General features: G+C 37.1%; 1 protein-coding gene across 3 annotated transcripts in view; it reads left to right on the forward strand.

The window, feature by feature from the left end:
• The first annotated feature begins 2,455 nt into the window (after window positions 1–2,455).
• The window catches only part of smarca2 (SWI/SNF related, matrix associated, actin dependent regulator of chromatin, subfamily a, member 2), a 37,555-nt gene continuing 17,282 nt past the window's right edge, over window positions 2,456–22,728 (forward strand). The window contains exons 1-25 of one of the 3 annotated variants that reach the window (XM_043244044.1): window positions 2,456–2,561; window positions 4,311–4,550; window positions 4,678–4,807; window positions 5,599–5,931; window positions 6,313–6,411; window positions 8,045–8,312; window positions 9,339–9,465; window positions 10,468–10,641; window positions 11,413–11,586; window positions 11,940–12,110; window positions 12,300–12,350; window positions 12,495–12,625; window positions 13,309–13,366; window positions 13,580–13,680; window positions 15,643–15,790; window positions 16,293–16,456; window positions 17,079–17,145; window positions 17,268–17,378; window positions 17,990–18,232; window positions 18,335–18,448; window positions 18,969–19,076; window positions 19,175–19,261; window positions 19,664–19,710; window positions 19,891–20,057; window positions 20,223–20,386. In XM_043244044.1, the coding sequence (XP_043099979.1) occupies window positions 4,326–4,550; window positions 4,678–4,807; window positions 5,599–5,931; window positions 6,313–6,411; window positions 8,045–8,312; window positions 9,339–9,465; window positions 10,468–10,641; window positions 11,413–11,586; window positions 11,940–12,110; window positions 12,300–12,350; window positions 12,495–12,625; window positions 13,309–13,366; window positions 13,580–13,680; window positions 15,643–15,790; window positions 16,293–16,456; window positions 17,079–17,145; window positions 17,268–17,378; window positions 17,990–18,232; window positions 18,335–18,448; window positions 18,969–19,076; window positions 19,175–19,261; window positions 19,664–19,710; window positions 19,891–20,057; window positions 20,223–20,386 (3,462 nt within the window). In that variant the 5' untranslated portion in view covers window positions 2,456–2,561; window positions 4,311–4,325. Of the gene's footprint in view, window positions 2,562–4,281; window positions 4,551–4,677; window positions 4,808–5,598; window positions 5,932–6,312; window positions 6,412–8,044; window positions 8,313–9,338; window positions 9,466–10,467; window positions 10,642–11,412; window positions 11,587–11,939; window positions 12,111–12,299; window positions 12,351–12,494; window positions 12,626–13,308; window positions 13,367–13,579; window positions 13,681–15,642; window positions 15,791–16,292; window positions 16,457–17,078; window positions 17,146–17,267; window positions 17,379–17,989; window positions 18,233–18,334; window positions 18,449–18,968; window positions 19,077–19,174; window positions 19,262–19,663; window positions 19,711–19,890; window positions 20,058–20,222; window positions 20,387–22,728 lie in introns of those variants that run through there. The other 2 variants (XM_043244045.1, XM_043244046.1) reach the window with 2 other exon arrangements.

The following is a 22,728-nucleotide window of genomic DNA, read 5'->3' on the forward strand; positions in this document are numbered from 1 at the left end:
CATCCCCAATCCTGCCAAATACCTAAATTTAACAACTACCTCACTAACCATTAATAAGCAGAGAATTAAGAACTTATTGAGGGAAATGTTTTAGTTAATAGTGTTACCTATAAAAGTGTTTACCAATGGTTTTTTTGTTGTTTGTTCCCTGAATGGTGTTTCGAACAGTGCGCATAAAATCTCCACCTGTGTGACAAAAGGTAATTTATTGTACCGTGCGGTTGGAATTGACTTGATAAGAGAAACAACCACAAGAATACAATCTGTCATTCCAACACTGAGGTCACATTCAACAACATGCCTATCTCACCTGATAGCATCAGCCAGGTGTCAGAGAAAGCTGACGGGCGATAAGGTTACACTGCAACCCAAATTACATTTTGTTAGGGCTGCTGTTACAATTTGTAAACACATGATTACTATCCAAAAGACAAATGCGTCATTTTAATATGTTTTAGATATTTTCATCGTTTTAACAGCATGTTTTAAGACGGCAAAACCTAAAGAATTTGATTACGACTAGATTAAATGCAATTTCGGGTTTTAATAAAAAAAGATAATAGATCAGGTTAATCTTGACTGTGCATAAATGTAATGGATTCCAGAATACAGTGTTGTTGTCATCATAACTAAAACCTGCTCCTCTGCAAACATGATACAATCGACACCTTTAGCTTAACAATTGATGTGATCATTATGTCATCATTTATATCAGCCTCTAACTACTTTCTATTCATTTAACCTTCAACAGAAACAGTGCAAAAATACAAGGAGCATACTCGGTCATTTTAACTTTACCAATACAATGACATTCCTCCATTAAAGATAGAAACTATTTCCATTCGGAACAATAGAATCCAAACTGATTTGCATAAGTCCCTCGGGTACAACTGTGGGCCAATTGGACATTTTTATATTAGCAAGCTTTCCTTTATTGTTTGCTTTGCTATGGAACAGAATATATAAGTAACGTTTGCCTAATTGTTGTTTCCCATTATTTATTTTATTACTTGTTTCATTATACAGTATGCAAGCAACCCTCTTACCAAACAGCATTTATGAATGTTGTTTTTAGGGCTTTGTGGTTTAACCTTCATCTCTCAAGCACTCAACACCACTAGTATCTCTACCTATATTGTGTTTTTAAAGACGTTTGAGGTTTATTCAGTTCTTGATTTCTCTTAAGTACGTGTACAAAGCAGCGTGCCTTCTTTAAGATGCTAAGAAGGAATTAACAAGAGTAAATGTAGGCTATATTAATATTCATAATTTCACATACATTAGAACACTTATGCCATTTCTAATGTAAATAAATATATTGCAGGCCTGTTAAACAATAACTATCTGAACTTTTGTATATTTGCGTTTGCATATTTGTGTGCATTATGGCATAGTAGGAAAATTATATCATTAATTTACTGGTCATATAAATGAGTTACAATGTAGGCTATTAATGTCAAAACATGTCTCCCTCCCAGCACTTGACTGACGGACCTAGATTGCTTTTGAACTTCATTGAATTCTTGAGCACTGCCTCCCTCGTGTGGTTACATTATATAACTGAAGTTTCACCACTTTTTTTGTACACCAAAAAGCTCTAAATGTCGGTTGTTAAACCTTAAACGGTCCATTAAATCTAATCCATTAAACAGCCTATTATAGGCCAAAAAATATGAATGAATTGCAGCTGCAGCCTACCAAAATATAAACGTCACAATTTGTCTAATAAGGTGACATTCATGTTCCCTCGTCCTGTGAAAACCTTTTTTGATAACATTTTGTTAAACAGTCTTGTTACCCAACAGATGTGATATGCAAATATATGGTGATGCTGGAATTGTATTTCGGACTGTATTCTAATTAAGAAGCTTTTGTGGTTAAAAATGGTTAGGGTGGGGATGGACTTCAGAGATGAAGGCCAATCAAGTACGTCCCCCCAAGTGTACGAACCAACCAGAAGCAGAGGAGTTATTATTTTTAGGGGAGTACGTTTTTGATCCAACAATTTAGTTCATTATTGTTACCACTAATTTAACGAATGAAAACGTTTCACTTGTCACGCTTGCTTTGCTTTACGCATCAAACAAAATACATCGCTCAGCATACAATAACATGCTTATGCGACCCATGCAACGCATAGGAATAAGGGTCAGTGTAATGACAGGAAAAAAAACCCGCCTCGGACATGTAGAGACTAATGCGGGCGTGAATTGAAAACATTTAAAATCCTGTGACGGTGTGAAACCGTGACTGTTTTGAAGCGTGCGTCCCCGCAGACGCCAGACACTTCCAGTACTTTCGCTGCTGCGAAGTGAAAGTGCGCTTAAAAGGCCCGCCCCTAAATATCCCACGAGGTGATCGATGTGTCGCTCAGCCAATCGCACCAGAGAGACAACTGTATTTCCTGTGCTCTTAACGAATCAGAAATGACAGAGCGCTAAAAAACGCGAACTTCAACTTGTCAGCAAAACAGAGGGGGAGGGGACCAACATATGGCAGTCATATTTTTGAAGCTGAAATAATGTGCTAGAGATTTTATTGTGTTGTTTACCTCGCAGAAGGTAATTGAGTTTAAATACTCTTTGCTTGGACATTTATACTAGTGTATATATGTCAGTGGGCAGCAATTTTGGCTATTGGCATCTGCTGATTAAATGTAACGGGCTAGCATGCTAACATAACTGTACAGACGGTTAGCGAGCTGCTGCTCAATTATATTAGGCAGGGGGCTTTGCTGCTTGCTCGCTTTTAACTTTGACAACATGAAAGCAGGTGAATAAACTGCTCCTCGAAGAATGCAAAAAATGTTTATAACGCCGGGAAGAGCTGTTAATAAACGTGCATTGATGGTGCGCTGTGGTGGGAAGGTCCCAGAAAGTTTGAGATTTCAGGAAACTGCAATGGCGTGAAGGGGAGACAGTCATGACAGCAGGTCGAGGAAGCCATGATCTGATCAGAGCAACTCTCTCCAAATTAGCCCTGCGCCGCGCTAGATGTGCACTTATTCATGAATTGCGACGATTCTATTTTAAATAAGCTTTTTTTCTTACAATATTACGGGATGATGTTGGCCACTCCTAATTATCAGCTGCTTTAAAAAGTTTTTCGTCATTCTGAGCAGACGCAGGCCTGCACGAGCGCGTTCGTGCAGTCAACAACGAATTGTTTATTCCTAGTTGTTCCGTTTGTTCAGTTTTGCGTGAATGAACTTAAATCCTTCATGTATACACGAATAATTACTGTAATTTTTAATAGATTGTGCAATTACATGTTAACGTGTTGCATGATAAAAGAGTACCATTATCTCACCCTGTGCCTGTTTGTTTATTCATTTATTTATTTTTAAACCCCCTTACAGTCATTATTGGCGTCCTGTGATTGTTCCGCTCCAGGAGCGCCGCTCAGGGGGCGTGTCAGATCGGCGCGGGTCATTGTTATGCAAATGAGACTGGAAGAGTTTGCGTACATTTTTAACAAATCTATTTCTGGTCTCTGTATGTTACCCCTTATATGAGCAGGAGACCGTATTTATCTATTATTTTTTTATCTGCTTCTTAATAACAGCAATGCCAACCATAATAATTAAGCAATATAAAATTAAACCAATTTTTGAAAAAAATACAACTTGTTTAATAATTAATTCCTTTTAATTGTGGCTTTTTAATAATAATATTAATAAAAACATTGTTAATAATAATAGTAATCACCATCGTCATAACAGAAAAAAAGCAATATTACAATATAAATGCAAATCACTTATTAAAACTGGTTAGTTTTTTCCTCACTCAGGGTATTACCTCATATAATATGTACCACGGTTTCCACAGTCATTGAAAATTCAAGAAATTTTAAAATGCAGTTTTCCAGGCCTGGAAAAAGACATTGAAATTCATTAGTCTCAAAAATATGAATCCTGAAACATCATTATATATGCATATATTTCCTTATTATGACAGAATGTTGTTTCATATTGTTTATATATAATGATGCAATAAGCCACACGAGACTGAAATTTGCAGCCTCTCTTTGCTTATTTATTTTTAAAATCTGTTAAAAGGAACAGATGTTCTGCATAGTTTCATATATTAATCAAAATTTTATAGAATTAATGGGCCTAACTAGCTTTGATAAACAATGTAGTAACTTGCCACATTCTGCTATAAATTATTAATATTAAATTTAACAGCAATGTTATTGCGGGTTTGAACCATCTTTCATAAAATGTCTAATTAATACATTTTTAATCTTTTTTTAACTCTGACAGTCTATCATTTACATCAGGTTAAAGGCTTTTGCGCTCCTTCCCACAGACCCTCAGCCAATAGATGTCCACCCCCAATGAGCCACCAGTTGGGATGACCCATGCTGGTCCCTCACCAGGTGCTGGCCTGTCTCCTGGACCCATCCTAGGGCCCAGCCCTGGACCCGGCCCCTCTCCTGGATCTGTACACAGCATGATGGGCCCCAGCCCAGGGCCCCCAAGTGTCCCGCATGCTATGCAGGGCCAGGGAGCTGGAGAATATTCACAGGACCTGCACCCAATGCATAAGGTAGAGAATGGTTTTAGGCATTGAATTGAAAATGCTATGAATACTTGTAAAAGCACTTGTTGTTCATTTTTTAAACGGTATGTTTGAAGTTGCCAGTATGTCTGACTAATCTCCTGCCTCTTTTCAGCCTATGGAGGGAATGCATGAGAAGGGGATGGGAGACGATATGCACTTTGGCCAGATGAAAGGGGTAGGAATGAGATCCCTGCACAGTGGCATGGGTCCTCCACAGAGCCCTATGGATCAACACAGTCAAGGTACAATTACATATTGGCCACAATATAATAACAAAGCACTCAGCGGTTATAATTTTAACCGTAATTATAGTTCACCAGAAGAGGCTCTTGTTCTTCCACCACTTAAGGAGGTAAGTCTACAGTGACCTCAGAGGTAATTAAGGAAATTATCTGAAGTGTTTATTTATTTATTTATTTGCACACTTATTTTTGGGCTGCCTTTATGTTACACTAATTATCATCACGGCAATGCATAAGTTCTTTTGTTCTTTTTTTTCTTCATGCCAAGCTTTTGTCCTATACCTTTTACAGTCCTAAATTAATCTTTAAATGTTCATAATTACATGGTCTGCAATTAACAGTAATGTATTGTTGAATAGTATAAAAGGTAGTATAAAAGTTTATTTATAATTTATTGATGGCAGCGTAAATGTGCAGTTTATTGGGCAAAAAAGGTCCATCGTTAATAATCACAGCTCACAGAGAAGTCTCTTTCAAACCAAGCAACTTTTATGTCAGTTAATGTGGTGAATTTGTGTGACAAACTTGACTTTGAGCAAAATCTTTGTGGGGAACTTTTTCATCCTTATGCAGAACATTCCAAACATAATTTTTACTAATTAAAATTTGTTAACAAAAAAACCCCAAACAGTACCACATTATATAAGGACTCCATTCATACTAGATTTCTAGAAAGAGCTGATTTATTCTGCTAAAAGAAAAACACCATGGCAACAGTTGCCAAGTACACTTTTGAATGACAACTTTGATAGCAATAAATTTGATAAATCTTTCATGTTTTTTTTTCTTAGGCTACATGTCCCCTCATCCCTCACCAATGAGCCAGGTGCCGGAGCATGTGCCCAGTCCTATGTCAGGAGGAGGTCCAACTCCACCACAAATTTCCCAGGGTCAGTCACCCATGATGCCCATGGATCCACAGGGGATGGGACAACAGGCCAGGGGTCAGTCTGCCTTCAGCCCAGTCCAGCTGCAGCAACTGAGGGCTCAGATTCTGGCATACAAGATCCTGGGTCGTGGTCAGCCTCTGCCTGAGAATCTGCAATTAGCTGTGCAGGGCAAGAGGAGCCTCCCCACCATGCAGCAGCAGCCCATCAACACCGGCCCTTACAACAGACCTCCAGGTGAAAGTGCTTATGGTCATTTTCTTGTCAGTATAATTCCCTTAGGTCCACATTAGTCATGGCTTAATGGATAGAGAGTTGAACTTGTAAACCAAAGGTTGTGGGTTTGAGTTTCAAGTCCTTGCGGGGATTGTAGGTGAGGGAGTATTAGTGTACTTGCTCTCTCCACTTTCAAAACCACAATTCACCAAATAATTTCCTTTCCTTAAATTACAGTTTGTGCAAAAAAGAGCAATTTTCTGTTGTATTTGTATTTTTACACCGTTTTAAAGCCTGAATGCAACTGATGATATTCTGTATGAACATACTAATGCCATGTTAGTTATACTTTTGTGTAATTCTGTTTTGGCATTTTGTAATTTTTTTGTTATGTTTTACTAGGTATGCCTATGCCTCATGGAGTGCCTGCAACAGGCCCCTGTCCCTCTCCAGCCATGCAGACTCATACCCAGAGTTCTGGCCCAAAACCGTGGCCTGAAGGTGAGTTTGGGATGTATTTATTTTATAAAAGTTGTACCCTCCTGTTTTTCCAAACCTGTGTAGGTTTCTTTTTAATTTTGAAAACAATAACTTATTTTGAAGAATTTTGAAGAACCACAAAGATGTTTTCCACATTGACTTAGTAGGGAAAGAAATACTATGGGAGTACTTTATAGTTAGCTAACTACTTTGATTAGCATTTTTTAAAATAACTTATTTTATTTCAACATATGAAAGAATCTATAAGTTTGGAAGGAAATTAAGGTAAGAGAGTAAATTATGACATTTCTGGGTGAACTTTTCCTTTAAGTGACTATTTATGTTTTAAAATTAAGTATATTTTATACACTATCACAGTATTTCTTAATACTGTATATTTTATTTTGTATTTTCAGCTCTCATTTGATCATTTTATTGGTGCCAGTCTTTCAAATCTGGGGTACATATAAACATCTTTTTTATGTATGTTATTAGAATGTTGCTGTATTATATTATGAGTCACATAATGTCAATATTCAGATAGTCTGCTCTTGCTCTTATCTGCTCAATTTTGCTTTATTGCGCTTCATGTAGTAATTGAATCTCCTTTACATCTGTAAAATGAGATAGGTGAGTTGTGAATGTAAGCAAGTAACCTTTCTGAAAAGGCTGCTGAAAAGTGCTTTTTATCCATCTGTATATCAATTTGTTTAGTGCTTTTATATTTGTATAAGATGTAATGTTGTCTTGTATTTGCCTAAGTCAAATATATATATATATATATATATATATATATATATATATATATATATATATATATATATATATATTCATATTATTCTTATAAAAAAGCATAAAACTGCTCCATATAAATGGAAAATGATTAAAAGCTTGCCAAGGCTGACCTTCTAGAGGTTAATTTCCCTCACTTGCTTTCAAATGACAATTAATTAATTCATGGATTGTTAGAACTTTATTGAAAAGTCACTGAAGTTCACATAAATTAAAGATCATTGTTCATCTTTTCAAGTGAGTTTGATTGGGAAGTCCGCTTGGTATAATTGTAATCTGCGGCTAAATGGCTGTACTTATGGAAGATAGTATGCATTATCTCAGGTTAATTGACATTTTAACAGCATTTTTGCATATGCAATGACTATGGATGGTGCATGCCCTCATGGCAGGTTCAGCAACTGATTGATTGTGCCCAGCCAGAAATATAGATCCAGTACTTTATTCTTGTGAACATGCACTTGAATCATCATCATTGTTGTTTATGTTCTCATTTAGAGATTGCATGCCCTTTATAAAGTTTCTTTAAAGGCATTAAACTTGGCTTGGTACAAGTCATATGAGTCCTTGTAAAGATTTTTTTGTTTCAGAGGTTCACACTGTCCTTTGAACTGTCTTAAAACCTTCAACAACAGCTTTGATGAACTCTTTGAGTATGATCAAACGTCCTAACGACAATGGGCTTCTGAAATATAAAGGATATTACTTATGCTGTTGGCATTATATTGATTGTACTGACCACAGCGTAAAGGAACACTGGATGCTTAATGCTTTTTTGCATTCAGGAAGCATTTCTGTGACAGGCATGACATTTTGCTAAATCTCACAAGGCGTTCGTAAAGAGCATCTCCTTTATTGTCAGGTCAAGGCTCAGAGACCCCAAACGCTCCACAGAAGCTGTCGGTCCCACCTCCCAGCGGTAGACCCTCTCCAGCTCCCCCGCTGGCTCCCGCTGGCACGCAACCTGTTCCCAGCACATCCCTCACACCCCAACCCCAACCTCAGCCACCGGCAGGGCCAGGCCAGCCCTCGCTCATCATCCAGCTTCAGCAGAAACAGAATCGCATCACACCGATTCAGAAGCCTCAGGGTCTGGACCCTGTTGAACTCTTGCAAGAGAGGGAATACCGGTATGTGCTTAAATGCAATTTAATCTACACATAGCAATCTACACGGGGCAATGGGGTCATGAATATGCAATTTTCTTCAGCTGCACTATACTGTCTTCTCATTTAAACACTGCAATTAAAGAGACACGTCTCTAAGGCTTTTAACACCTTTATGCATTATGCAAGGTGTCTTGCAAACGTGGATGCGTACGCAGTTCAATTTAAGGATTACTTCACCCCAAAATTAAGCATAAATTTATTGTTTGGCTTTGGAGCACAATTTAAGATATTTTGGATTATATTATATATACAGTATATATATTATTTAGCTCTAAGTTTAATTGGTAATGCACAAAAGAAGTCTCATTCAGACTACAATGCTTTTTCCAGATATTGTGAATTCATAATTCCCACCCACAGAATATGCAAAAGAGAACAAGGGTCTGGTTGATCCCACGCTAGAGACCAAAGACTCTAAAAATAAATACCACTCTTAAACGTACTGTAACATCTCTGCTTGCAAAGGTTCTGCACAGTCAGTATGGTAAAATTGATGCCATTGTTAATATTAAAGCTGTGCAGATAATACTCACAGTTACTGCAGTGGGTGTTTAATTCCCTAAACACGCTATAAGTGGTTTGCCGATCACGACACATTTTGGGTGTGGATTCAAGTAAAACAACCTGTCTGAGATGTAATGAACGTTGAAGCACCTTTGAGGTTTCTGAAAGTTCCTGATTTCACCGGCTTGCACTGTCTGAAGCAACAGGAATGCGTTGATTGTTTGATGTACCTTGAGGTCACCAAAACTATTTTTACGGAGTGAACGGTTCAGATCTTGCAGGTGATTTATACTTCTGGACAACTCAGAAACTAGAAATTATTAAAGACTAGAAAGTTCACCCTTCAGACATGTGATGATCTGTGCTTGATTGACAGTTTTTGCTCATAAATAACATGATGATCGTTATAAACTGGTTGTTCTTGAAAATTAAAGTGATTAGGATGCAATTTAGTACCTCTGTCTTTTTTATTTCTGTCCAAAGTCTTCAGGCCAGGATTGCTCACAGAATTCAGGAGCTGGAGAATCTGCCAGGATCATTGCCACCAGATCTGCGGACTAAAGCTACGGTGGAGCTGAAGGCCTTAAGACTGCTCAACTTCCAGCGGCAGGTGGGTTACTGACATGGCACTAATATTTTTGTCATATGCATTAATTTACTAAAAAATGTATATTTTATAATTCTGTATAAAAGTGTTATTTCATAAAATATCATACCTGGTATCATAATTAAACAAAGACTAAATTAATTATTAAAAAAACTTTATAAAATAGTTTAACAATGTTTATAATCATCCAGCGTTTATTCATGCTGTATTAATATCATGTGATGCAACTCTTAATAATATTTTTGAAAAAGCATTTTAAGAAAAAATGTTCTAACTTTAAAATATATTTGAAAACAAAACAAAACAACAATTCAGATGTTTAAATTTGCATCTATAAATGTTATTTTATATTATTTATAAATATCTTTTTTATTGATGGTTACACTATGCGATACCGATTAATTTCATTAAAATATTTTCTTGAAAATGGTATAAAGGCATTTCAAAACCTATATAAACTTATATTATACACTATATAATAATCCAAGAATATTAAAATGACAAATAAGTTACAAAATAATTGTCATTATTATTATTAACAATTCTCACTTCTACTGGTGCACATAACTAATACAATTTATTGGTCTTAAATCACTCTAATGATAAATCACACTTCTAATGATAACCAATTACATTTGCTGTTATGTTACAATTAATATAATTATTTACAGTAAGCCAAATTGCTTAACATTGCTTATTCATGTTTTTGATTTGAGTTCCACTGATCTTTGTCCTATTCACATTGTGTGGATGGTAATGGTGTCTGAAGTTGTGACTATGAATGTTTAATTTTTTGCTGGACAGTTAAACTCACCATTAGAGGGCGCCCATGTTGTATTTGTAGCACAATGTCCATCACAATTCACAGCCTTGCTCTGCTTAAATTGTCAACAATTATGGAAAATGTGTGAAATGCATCAGAATATGATTATCATTTGATGAAGCTCATTAGCTTAATGCATTTTGCCAGAGATGACTGTGATTAATTTTTTTTTTCTTTCTCAGCTGAGGCTCGATGTTGTAGCCTGCATGCGGCGAGACACAACTCTGGAGACGGCCCTGAACTCTAAAGCCTACAAGCGCAGCAAGAGACAGACACTTCGAGAAGCTCGCATGACAGAGAAACTAGAGAAGCAGCAAAAGATCGAGCAGGAGAGGAAGCGCCGCCAGAAACACCAGGTGATCAAAGACTCATTGTACAACGTTTAATCGATTCAGTGGACTAAATAAACTCAATATAATGACAAAAAAATCAACAGACAAGCTCCCGCAGGAAGATGCTTATATGCACGATTTATGTGCTTACATATTGACTAAGTGATAAAGATGTTTGTAGACGGGTCGTATCACGAGGAATCAAATTTCCTTGGCCCGCACAGTCACGGTGTGGCAATAAAGAGTAAGTACGATAGAGCCGTTATACCTGAACACCAGAAACAGTAAAAAATGTTTCTCCTGGCAGTGTGCAATAGTTGACACTTTATCTGACCTTCAGAGTGTGTCTAGAATTAGAAACAGTTGGCTGAACTTTTTTTTTAAAAACATATCAGTATTTCAGCCTGACAATAACAGTTTGTGCGGTTAAAAATCTGAGCACAGAATGTTTTTTTAATATAATTTAACAGACAAAAGCAGCATTCACAGAAAAGTCTTTATGCAGCAAGAAGATTTATTCTTAGCGTCAGAGTTTGGAAATTTTCTACATTATGATTAGAAAGCTTGATTAGCATGGACACTCTAAAGTGGAGCTCACTCATGTAAAAAAAAAAATTACACTATGTTTTTATTTCACATAACTACTAATAATATTTAACAGTATTACTGTTTTGAAATGAACACAGCATGACTTGGTAAGCATAAGCGACATTAAAAACAATTTAAACATCTTTCCCACACCACACTCCAGATTTTGCCCTTTGATTCATGTGTGCTTTTCTCTTCTTGTTGTAGGAATACCTTAACAGCATTCTGCAGCATGCAAAAGATTTCAAGGAATATCACAGATCCATCTCTGGAAAAATCCAAAAGCTGTCAAAAGCCATCGCAACATGGCACACCAACACAGAGAGAGAGCAGAAGAAGGAGACGGAAAGAATCGAGAAAGAGAGGATGAGGAGGCTGATGGTATGAAACACTGTTTCCAGCATCATATACTATTTTTTTTTTTTTCAATTGTGCCGCTGATTTCAATCCAAACTGAACATATAGCACATCATACAATCTTGAGTAAATGGCCCAATTAGTGATCCTTCTATTAATCATTTATTCATTATTTTTAATTATAATTTGAATTAAGCTTTAATTAAGGGATTAGTGGTGATTAGACTGAATCATGGATATGTGTCAACTTACTTCACCCGAGAACAAGTGTTGAGTACTTTTAAACGCTGATAATAAAAAATAACATCTATATAGGGTTTAAAATACAGAGGCTTTCCCTTAAAGGTTTTCACAGGCTCTCGGTCTGTTTTCACTAGGCTGAGGATGAAGAAGGTTACAGGAAGCTGATTGATCAGAAGAAGGACAAGCGTCTGGCCTACCTTCTTCAGCAGACAGATGAATACGTAGCCAACCTGACTGAGCTTGTCTATGAACACAAGGCTGCTCAAGCTGCCAAAGAGAAGAAAAAGAAGAGAAAGAAGAAAAAGGTGAGGCCTCAAAGAAATAGCTGATGATGAAATTTGGTGTTCACTTCAGACATGTGTCATTTGGGTCGATTCCTCACAGTTTATCCCACTGAGGTTTTGTAAATTTTGACTCCAGTCAGTAACTTTAAGAAATTTCTACTAGCATCAAACACTTTATGCTTGTTTATTTCTGTCATGTTTAACCTTCAGAAGGAAGCTGGCGATTCTGAGGGAATGGGAGCCATTGGGCCTGATGGAGAGGTAAGTAAATTGCTACGAAAATGAAAGCGGAGTAGACGTGAATAACCGACTGATGTATGTCCCTCTGGTAAACTCACTCTGTCAAACCTAATCTAACACAGCTTGTCACAGAAAACCTGCTTTTATGTTTACTTCCTCGTGCAGCTCATAGATGAGAACAGCCAGATGAGTGAGCTGCCAGTCAAAGTCATTCAGACAGAGACGGGGAAAGTGCTACAGGGGACAGATGCCCCCAAGTCCAGTCAGTTAGAGGCCTGGCTCGAGATGAACCCTGGGTGAGCTGTCCTTACATTGCATCCTCTGTGTGTCCGGTAATTGAAAACATTTCCATAAAAATATGACCCGTCACTTGTATTTAGCTGTGAAGCTTTGCTGAGCCACATGTTTGCAGAAGTGAGCGGTGAAGAAGGTGATGAAAGGGATGCGCTACAATTTAGCTCACTGAAAGGAACAAGACCAAATGATTAAATACAGGAATGCACATGTTTCTTTTTTTAATTGACTTTGTAAAGCTCTGTGGTGCATAGAACCAATTCTCCCTGCATTTTCTTTTTTTAATAATCTGTTACTATATGCTTCACAATTCATAAGAAAAGATTTGTCGCTACTTTAATTTCATTTCAATTCCGGAAAGCCAAGTTCATCACTGATCGATTTTGATTTGTTTAATCATTTATGTAATAGTAAAAAATATAATATAGAATATTGCTTAAATGGCTTATTTATAATTATTATTAACACGTGTCCAGGCGTTTTGGTTTTGGCTAAAAATATGCCTTTAAGTGCATCATTATATGAAATTGATAGAGAAAGACTTTTTGCAACCCTTCTTTGCAGCATATTTTTAATTTAACTGTGGGGGGAAAAGCTTTGATAAGGACCTTTTATGAGCTTGTGTTGTCAGTAAACCATTCTAAGGCATCGAGTGTTTACTAGTGCATTATGCCCTTTAAAACAGCTATGAAGTTGCTCCACGGTCAGACAGTGAAGAGAGTGGCTCAGAATTTGAAGAGGAGGTGAGTGTCCTCTTATTTCTGCTCATTAAGCATTGACAGCTCTTTGGTGTGGAGTGAGTCATACATAGGCATATGAACTCACACACATACTTTTCTCTGCATCCATATAAAGCATCTGCCTTAATATCTCCTTTCTTCTCTACTTATGCTACTTATATTGTGTAAACCAAGCAGTTACTTAAGTGAGCGTAATCCGCTAATACTCCCTTTTAGGATGATGAAGAGGTGATCTCCAGAGCTGAATCAGAAGAAAAGAAAGTCATCGATCCCAACAGTGATGAAGTATCTGAAACGGCAGCCAAGCACATCATAGAGTATGTTACTTGTTCTCACTTCAAAGCAAAAAATTCCTTGTTGAGCTGGATTGCAAAAAAAAGTAGGATGCCAAGATTCGGGTGTCAATAGCTGTTATGTGTTCTTCTTTTACTTCCTTTTCCTTTTTTGGGCTTTGCTGGACAATATATAGAAAAAGTTCAAAAAAATATATTCAAAAGTCCAGTTGGGAAACTGCTTTGATTTTGTACTTTGCAAATAACTCAAGCTTATTTTATTTCAGCTGGTCCCCAAGGCATTGTTTCTCATTTTTATTTATTTCAACTTCTCTTTGTCAAGTTCAGTTTCAATTGTTTAATTTCTTTGTCATTGTGTGTTAACTTTGTTTTAATTAAATTTGATTTAATTTATTAGACTTTTGAACCTCACTTTATAGCTGTTAGAAGTTTACAATAATCAATTCCAATTAACCTGTAGATGTTTTGTAGTTAATACAATTTAATCTCAAATTGCAATTAGCTGAAGTTTTCCTCTAAATACACTCAATGACCACCTCATTAACTTCACATTTACACTGCTTTTTAATACAAATGTCTGATCAGTAAATTTCAATGGCAGCTCACTGCATGAGGACATGCACACTTGGTCAAGAGGTTGAAACGTCAGAATAGCTAGAGCTGGGTAGAATATCGCACAATATATTTATGCACATCTCGTCATTAAAGCCGTTTTTTTGATTAGCGGTAAATCTCCATCCCTAAGAATAGCAGAGAAATGCCACTCAGACCATGAAGGGATTGTATGTGCCAGATGGGGTTACAGTGTCTCGGGAACTGCACGTCTCTTGGGATTTTCACACACAACAGTCTCTAGAGTTTCCAGAGAGTGGTGTGAAAACCAAAAAGCATCGCGTGAGTGGGCATTTCTGTGGGTGAAAACTCCATGTCAATAAGAAAGGTTGGAGGAGAATGAGACTGGTTCAAGCTGACGAGAAGATGTAGTAACTTAAATAACCACCAGTTCCAACAGCACAGTGCAGGAGAGAATGTCACGTCTTAGATGGGCTATAGCAACAGAAGAGCATATCAGGTTTCAACATAAATCGACAGATCCATTTTGCCGCCTGTCAGTGGATCAAGCTGATGGAAATGTCTTTATAGAAGCTGAGCATCATTTTTAATGGCCCAGCTTACTTGCTGCCAATCAGCACAGCCTTTGACTGTATCGTGTTTTCTGTAGAACCTTTCTAGCTGGTTCAATGAACATATCCAACTGTTTTCAACAAAGGAGTTGTAAAGTTGTAGATCTTTTCGACATTGACCATATTCTGAGTTGACCATATACTTGAGTTCTTACTGTGTAAAATTCAGTTATTTACAATATCTTAGTTTACTTAGTATTAATAAGAAACAAATTAGGAGTTTAGTACGGCAATAATGGTGGTTAATAGTTAACAGTGTGAATTGGTCTAAAGTGTGACCAATATTTTTCATAAAAAGAGAAGAAATGTTTCTGACATTTTCACAATTCAAGTGGATTTGCCAGGTGTGATAATACAGTATGCTACAGGGATAGTACGCCCAATTATTATTGTCTTTATTTTCTCACTCTCATTTTGTTAAAATAAAACATAAAACTTTTGTTCAACTTCAGAACACAAATGAAGATATATGTATGGTTTTTTGATTATTTTTGAGGAGCCCTTTAAAGTCCATGCAACCAAAGCTTTTTTTTTATCCTTCAAACAGTTATGCAAACGAAATCTTATAATCTAAGAGGTTTAATCCAAGTCCTCATAAGAGACACAATTGCTATATGTGAGGAATGGATTTGCTTGAACTTTTAATGGACAGACACAAATTCTGAAAGAGTATTAAAGATATTTATTTGTGTTGTGAAGATGAATGAACGTCTTTTGGACTTGAATCAACATGAGGACGTGTAGGCTAAATGAAGATTTTTGAGTAAACTATCCCTTTTTAATGTTGTATCCTGTATTGCAGGTCAGCTAAACAGGATGTGGATGATGAGTACAGTGTTCAGGCGGGACAGACCAGCTCCCAGTCTTACTATGGAGTGGCCCACGCGGTCATAGAGAGGGTGGAGAAACAGTCCACGCTTCTGATCAATGGGACCCTCAAACAGTACCAGGTAAAGCAAAACTCTAAACAGACACCCCACAGATACATTATACTCAGAATCCATCATCTCTGAAGACAGCTGTGTAGGTTTAAATGATATTTCAAAGGATTATACTTGAGAAATAGAAGAGGCTGCTGAAAGGAAATTACACAGAGAAGAAATATCAAAAATTGAGTGGTTGGTATTGAATCTGTTATCCCCTTTGGGCAGTAATGGATTTCAAAAGGAGAAAACAGGCCCTTTTTCTTCAAATTTTCTTTTCTTTCCCACCTGATTGCTGAGGTGTTTTAAAGAAAACCTCAGGGAGACGGTTTATCCCATGAAAGAACTAAGTGAACTCTAGGAGTCATGCATTGATTTCACTTTGCAACTGGGTCTGTTGTCCCATGTTGTTTAATGAACTATTATGGAATCAGTGTGTTATGTGTCTGCTCGCTTGTCTGTTTGAAATAATTTTATATGATATTTATATGATATTACCGCCATATAACTATATAAGTCTTTTGTTCAGATCCAGGGTCTGGAATGGATGGTGTCTCTGTACAACAACAACCTGAATGGTATTCTGGCTGATGAGATGGGACTGGGCAAGACCATTCAGACTATCGCACTCATCACATATCTGATGGAACACAAGAGGCTCAACGGGCCATACCTCATCATTGTACCGCTCTCGTAAGTCCAGCAAACAAGCTGTGAATAACGTGATAAGAGGTGTAATGAGGTGAGCTGCCTAAGAGGATTTGTGGTGTAATGGCTTCATTAAGTAGCTAAACACTGTTCCACATAGTTCAGTTGACCTCTAATGACTGAAAACACAATAGTGATTCATGATGTTGCAATTTCAGCAACATATGGCAGCTTTACAGGCCACTGAACAGTCATCATATTGATCATGCATGGTTGCTTGGTTGGAGATTTAATTAAATGGGTTCTCTGATGGCAGAGCATCTTGTAACATTATTTATGTAGTTGTGGGTGTTATGTTCTCAATAATGTGCATTTGGACTGCTCCCATTAATGTCACTTAGACTTCCTGTCTGTAAAAGCCCCTATGGGACATGGTAAAAATGACCATCAGCACTGTCTTAGCTTAAGTTACTGTGATTGATTTGTGCAAGGGCCAGAAATGTCCTCAAACAGCCTCACCTCACATCCATCATTAACTCTGTTCCACGATCACACCATCACATAGCATTTAGAGATGTGACTTCATTTAGTGGTAAAACGTTTATTCCATATCGATGGCTTCTGCCATAAAAATGACAATATTGATTTTTGTTCCTCTTTCTTACAGGACTTTGTCCAACTGGGTTTATGAGCTGGACAAGTGGGCACCAAGTATTGTGAAAATTGCCTACAAGGTGGCCATTGATTTTCGTTATCATTATGTTTTGTTACTGTGGATGATATAATTTTATGATGTAATATAGCATAAAGGTGATGAAATCAGAGGTAATAACGGTTCAGTTTTAATTTGTCTAAGGGCACACCATCAATGCGGAGGTCTTTGGTGCCGCAGCTCCGCAGTGGGAAGTTTAATGTCCTTATAACCACCTACGAGTATATCATCAAAGACAAGCACATTCTCGCCAAGGTAAAGGCCATATAAAAATATTAATCGAAATTATATATAAACTTCTGTTCCAATGATTGGGGTCGGCAAGACTTTTAATGTTGTTGAAAAAAGTATTTTATGTTCACCAAATCTGCGTTTATTTGTTAAAAATGCAGCAATTTTCTATTTAGGTTTTCTATTTTAATATATTTTAAAATGTAACTTAGCTGAATTTTGAGCATCCGTTACTCCAGTCTTCATGTCACTTGATCCTCCATAAATCATTGTAATGCTGATTTGCTGCTCAAGAAACATTTCTTCCTGTTATCAGTGTTCATAAGCATTTGTTTTCTGCTTAATGTTTTTGTGGAAACAGTGATAAATCTTTTTCAGGATCCTTTGCTGACTAGGAAGTTAAAAATAACAGCATTCATTTAAAAAGAAAATATATTCATAACATGAATATAATTGAAGTCTTTACTGCCCCTTTCGATCAGTTAAATGAAATTGCTTGGTAGTTTATTTTTATATATTCATGTATTCCCTGGAACTCAAACCATGACCTGGGAGTGGCTTGTGCCAATGCAAGGCAAGTTTGTACAAAATCAGTGTCTTTATGCTCTAATTGCTGATTCTTTTCCAATTCCCAGATTCGCTGGAAATATATGATAGTGGACGAGGGTCACCGCATGAAGAACCATCACTGCAAGCTCACACAGGTGTTGAACACTCACTATGTTGCTCCCAGGAGGCTTTTACTTACTGGAACACCTCTGCAGAACAAATTACCGGAGCTCTGGGCTTTGCTCAACTTCCTTTTGCCCACCATCTTCAAAAGCTGCAGCACCTTTGAGCAGTGGTTCAATGCTCCTTTTGCAATGACAGGAGAGAGGGTAGACTTACATTTCACCCATGCAGATTTAAATGGCTGTTTTACGTTACTCTGTTGCTTAATAAGGTTTCTCTCTGATATGGATTGCATTGGTGTATGTTAGGTGGATCTAAATGAAGAGGAGACCATCCTTATCATTCGTCGTTTGCATAAGGTGTTACGCCCCTTCCTTCTGCGCAGACTGAAAAAAGAGGTGGAGTCTCAGTTACCTGAGAAGGTAAGTAGCCATTCTGTTTTTAACCAGTTTTTATTAGACTTTGTTGATGATAGTAAAAAAAAACAGATATGCATGTAATGAAATCAACAAATAGTGCCTTGTTAAAGTGGGTTATGAAATTTTGGTTTTGGGAGCTCCAAACAAAAGTTGCCAAAAGGTCAAAAAACACTTTGAAACCCTTCCTTTCCGTGACACTAATCGTGATTGGTCGATTGGTCTTATTTCCATTTTGTTATGCTTTCTAAAGCAGCATTTGCGAGTGCTTTGTGTACAGCGTTACCGGGGAAAATGCTACTTTTACCGCTAATAGCAGCACCTAGTGGCAAAGAAAGAATTAGCATTTTCATTTAGACCAAAGCGAAAAAAAAGTGGGTGGGCAAAATGCTAATGTTTCATGTTGATGACAATGTGAAACAGCTTGGGATTTGTTTTAAAAGATACTCGTTTTCATGATAGTTCTTTCTTTTGAGAGACAATAACTTCAGGTTATGTTTATTCATTGGCTCCTCATTTGTCACAGGTGGAGTATGTCATCAAATGTGACATGTCAGCCATCCAGAAGGTTTTGTACAGACACATGCAGGGCAAAGGGATCTTGCTCACTGATGGATCAGAGAAAGACAAGAAGGTAAAGAGAGAAGCTGTATGCTAACTCACTGTTACAGATTACACTGCTGTGCAGATTTTTAGAAGTTTTTTTTTTACCTTGATGTGTTTCAACCACAGGGTAAAGGAGGACATAAGACCTTAATGAACACCATAATGCAGCTGAAGAAGATCTGTAACCATCCCTACATGTTTCAACACATAGAGGTATAGTGAAGTGTGCATCAGGATTCAGGACATTTCATTTCAGATGATTTCGAATCTATAAATACATCCACATTTATCTGGATACATTTACAAATGGATCTTTTGCTTTACGTTTACATTCACATTCACGTTCACATTATAGTCTGAACTGTAAAAACTAAGGTTTTCAAATATATTTAGATTAATGTGGTAGTAATACATACATAAAAAAACATTTGGACCCCACTGACAATTATTATATGGATGTAAAATACCTTCTTTAAGATCATCTAGAACTACTTTACAGCTACGGTGTTAGACCTTAAAACATCTGTCAACAGTCAACATGAAATATTCTGCAATGCTGTGAATATATATATATATATATAGATACATGAAAGTGTCTATTTTGTGCCTATTTAGGAATCCTTTGCTGAGCACTTGGGATATCCAAATGGTATTATCAACGGGTGAGTACGGATCTAATCGGCCGTTACTTAACCTTAAGACTTACCATGATGTGTTCATTCATGTCAAATATGGATCATTAAACACACCACAGGCCTCCTATGCTATGTGACCCAGACAGTGGAAGTGCCCCATGATGAAGGCATTGACATTATAGACATGCTTTTTTCTTGTCCACCTAGCCCCGACCTGTATCGTGCTTCTGGCAAGTTCGAATTACTGGACCGCATCCTACCTAAGCTGAAGGCCACCAATCACAGAGTTCTTCTGTTCTGTCAGATGACCTCCCTCATGACCATCATGGAGGATTATTTTGCCTACCGTAACTTCCTTTATCTGCGTCTGGATGGTCAGTAATCAGTGCATTCCTGCTTCAGTGTTTTCCTGTTCTTTGGGAACTCAGTTAAGGGGATTTCCAATTTGTGGTCCACCACTTTTTAATGAGTGTGATCACACAAATAGGCTGCCCTTTTTCTTTCATTAACATGTGTTTGCTGCTGGATGTGTCCTCCAGGAACTACGAAGTCTGAGGATCGTGCTTCACTTTTAAAGAAATTCAATGATGAAGGCTCACAGTATTTCATCTTCCTGCTGAGCACAAGGGCAGGAGGTCTGGGACTCAACCTGCAAGCTGCGGACACCGTTGTGATCTTTGACAGTGACTGGAACCCCCACCAGGTTTGTGTGAATCACTTCTGTGATTAGAGAGAAACGAGACAGTTGCATCGCTGGTTTATAGCTCAGCAGTGATCTGACATTTCTAGCTCAGACTTCAATAACATCTCATAGTATATGTGACTTTGGAGCACAAAAGCTGTATTAAGTAGCACAGGTATATTTGTAAAAAGAGACAAAAGTTCATTGCATGGGTCAAAATGATCTATTTGTTTATGCTAAAAATCATTAGCATATGAAGTAAAGAGCATGTTCCATTAATATATTTTGTACATTTCAAAACTTAATTTCTTAAAAAAAAAAAAATCACTCTCAGATTCCAGATATTCAAATAGTTTTATCTCAGCCAAATATTGTTCTATTCTAACCATACATTAATGGAAAGCTTATTTATTCAGCTCCGATCTCAATTTTGGGTCACATGTGGGTATACCATATGAAATACCTTGTTTGAGCTAGTTGTGGATATTGGTTGGTCATCTAAACAAAAATGAAAAAATGAAAAGATAATTAATTAATGATATTGATAACTATAAATAACACATTTTGGACTATTTATACTACTAATATTGATTGATAAAACAATTATTTTGAAAATCAATTTTTATATTTTTAAGAATTCTTAAAAAGATTTGCCATCACATCTTTGCCAATTCAGGACTAAATATAAATGTTAAAATATAAAGGTCTAATAATATTTTTATTTTTTTTTGATAATCTTAACGACTCAAGCATTTGAATGGTAGTTTACTTCTAAATTTCAGAAAATTGTCTTGAAATCAAAATTTTAATTTTGATTACCATGCTTTCCACTGGTGCAAATGAGGTCTGGTTTCGCTTTGTGTCACGCAAACTGCTGCAGCACTCACAGTTTGACCAGACTTTATATGTTAAACACTTTCAGAAATACAAAGCTTCAGCATGCTTATGATGGTTGGTTGGTGCCTTCCCCTGGGTAGAAATCACGACCCGTGGCCATACAAGTTCCGTTCCTGTGGTTCCCCCCCTCCATAATCAGACACAGTTTATTTGACATTTGCTGAGTGTTATGGTAGACCCCCCACAAAAAAACTGATCTGACAGGCTATCCCTGAAGACATTCTCCTGAAGATGTTTTCTACGTGGCACAGTGGAGGCTCCATCATGTTCTGGTGTGCTTTTTCCTTCAATGAGATAATGGATCTTCAGGTTGTACAGGGGCATCAAACAGCGGCGGAGTATGTGGACATGTTACAAGGGCATCCCTCTCAACTGAGGACCTTGTCTGAGCTGTAATGACTGGGTCTTTCATCAGGACACAACATCACAACAACAGCCTGACTTTTTCCAGGAGAATAAGTTCGCTCTATTGAACCATCCTGCGTGTTTCCCTGATCTCTGATTTTTGTCCCCTCACTCTCAGGATCTTTTAGGAATTGTGAAATGAATGTAAACCTCGGCAGTAATAGTGTATTCTAAGAGCACTTGCTTGCTTGCTCAACAGTCCCACCACACTCAAAAACACAAAGACTTTTTGTCTTTGCCATCAGGAAATTATGACAGTGTTCCTCGGTGGCGTAACTTAGTCATGACGGGCCCCAGTGGAGGCTTTGACGATCGGCCCCTGGGCTGCACAGTTATGAAGCAGATACAAGCACAAAGAGCTCGTGTTTAGAAAGGGAACCCACATAAGCCTATTTGTGCCTAACTTACTTAATTTCGACCAAATAATACCAGTATCTTATCAGTTTCTTATATTAAATTGAACCGTTATATTTGCATGCATCTCTTTCTAACATGCGCACACACTCTTAATTCACGGCAACTGCATTCCTGTCCGAGAGGCAAGAGAGCATGATCATCTTATGGAATGCACGGTATCTAAAAGAAAGAAATATTTCACATTGGTTGGTGTTAAATAACAGGCGATCTATCGCTGGAATGTTTAATCTCCAGCTCTTGTTGTTGCTGTTTTCAGTTATCTGAAGCGCACAAGAAATTTCTGCAAATTTATGTATTTATTCACTGCTGTGAAAATTGTCTGCATTAATTATATCGCATTATTAATATTTATATATATATATATATATTTATATTTATATATATATATATATATATATATATATATATATATATATATATATATATATATATATATATATATATATATATATATAATTTTGGCAGGCCTGTACTGTCTGTAGTTACACTGTCTGTACTGTCTGGTGTCACTGCCTGAAGAACAATGAAATGAAAGCCATGTTTTTGTGCAGATTTTAACTTTTTAAGGGTATGGTCTCAAAAGGGGTACATTTTTGATCAGCCAATGAACAGTCTGTTTCAGTTTAAATGCAATTTTCCATAAA

The sequence above is a fragment of the Puntigrus tetrazona genome, chromosome 7 (assembly GCF_018831695.1).
Source record: "Puntigrus tetrazona isolate hp1 chromosome 7, ASM1883169v1, whole genome shotgun sequence".
Classification (NCBI taxonomy): Eukaryota; Metazoa; Chordata; class Actinopteri; order Cypriniformes; family Cyprinidae; genus Puntigrus; species Puntigrus tetrazona.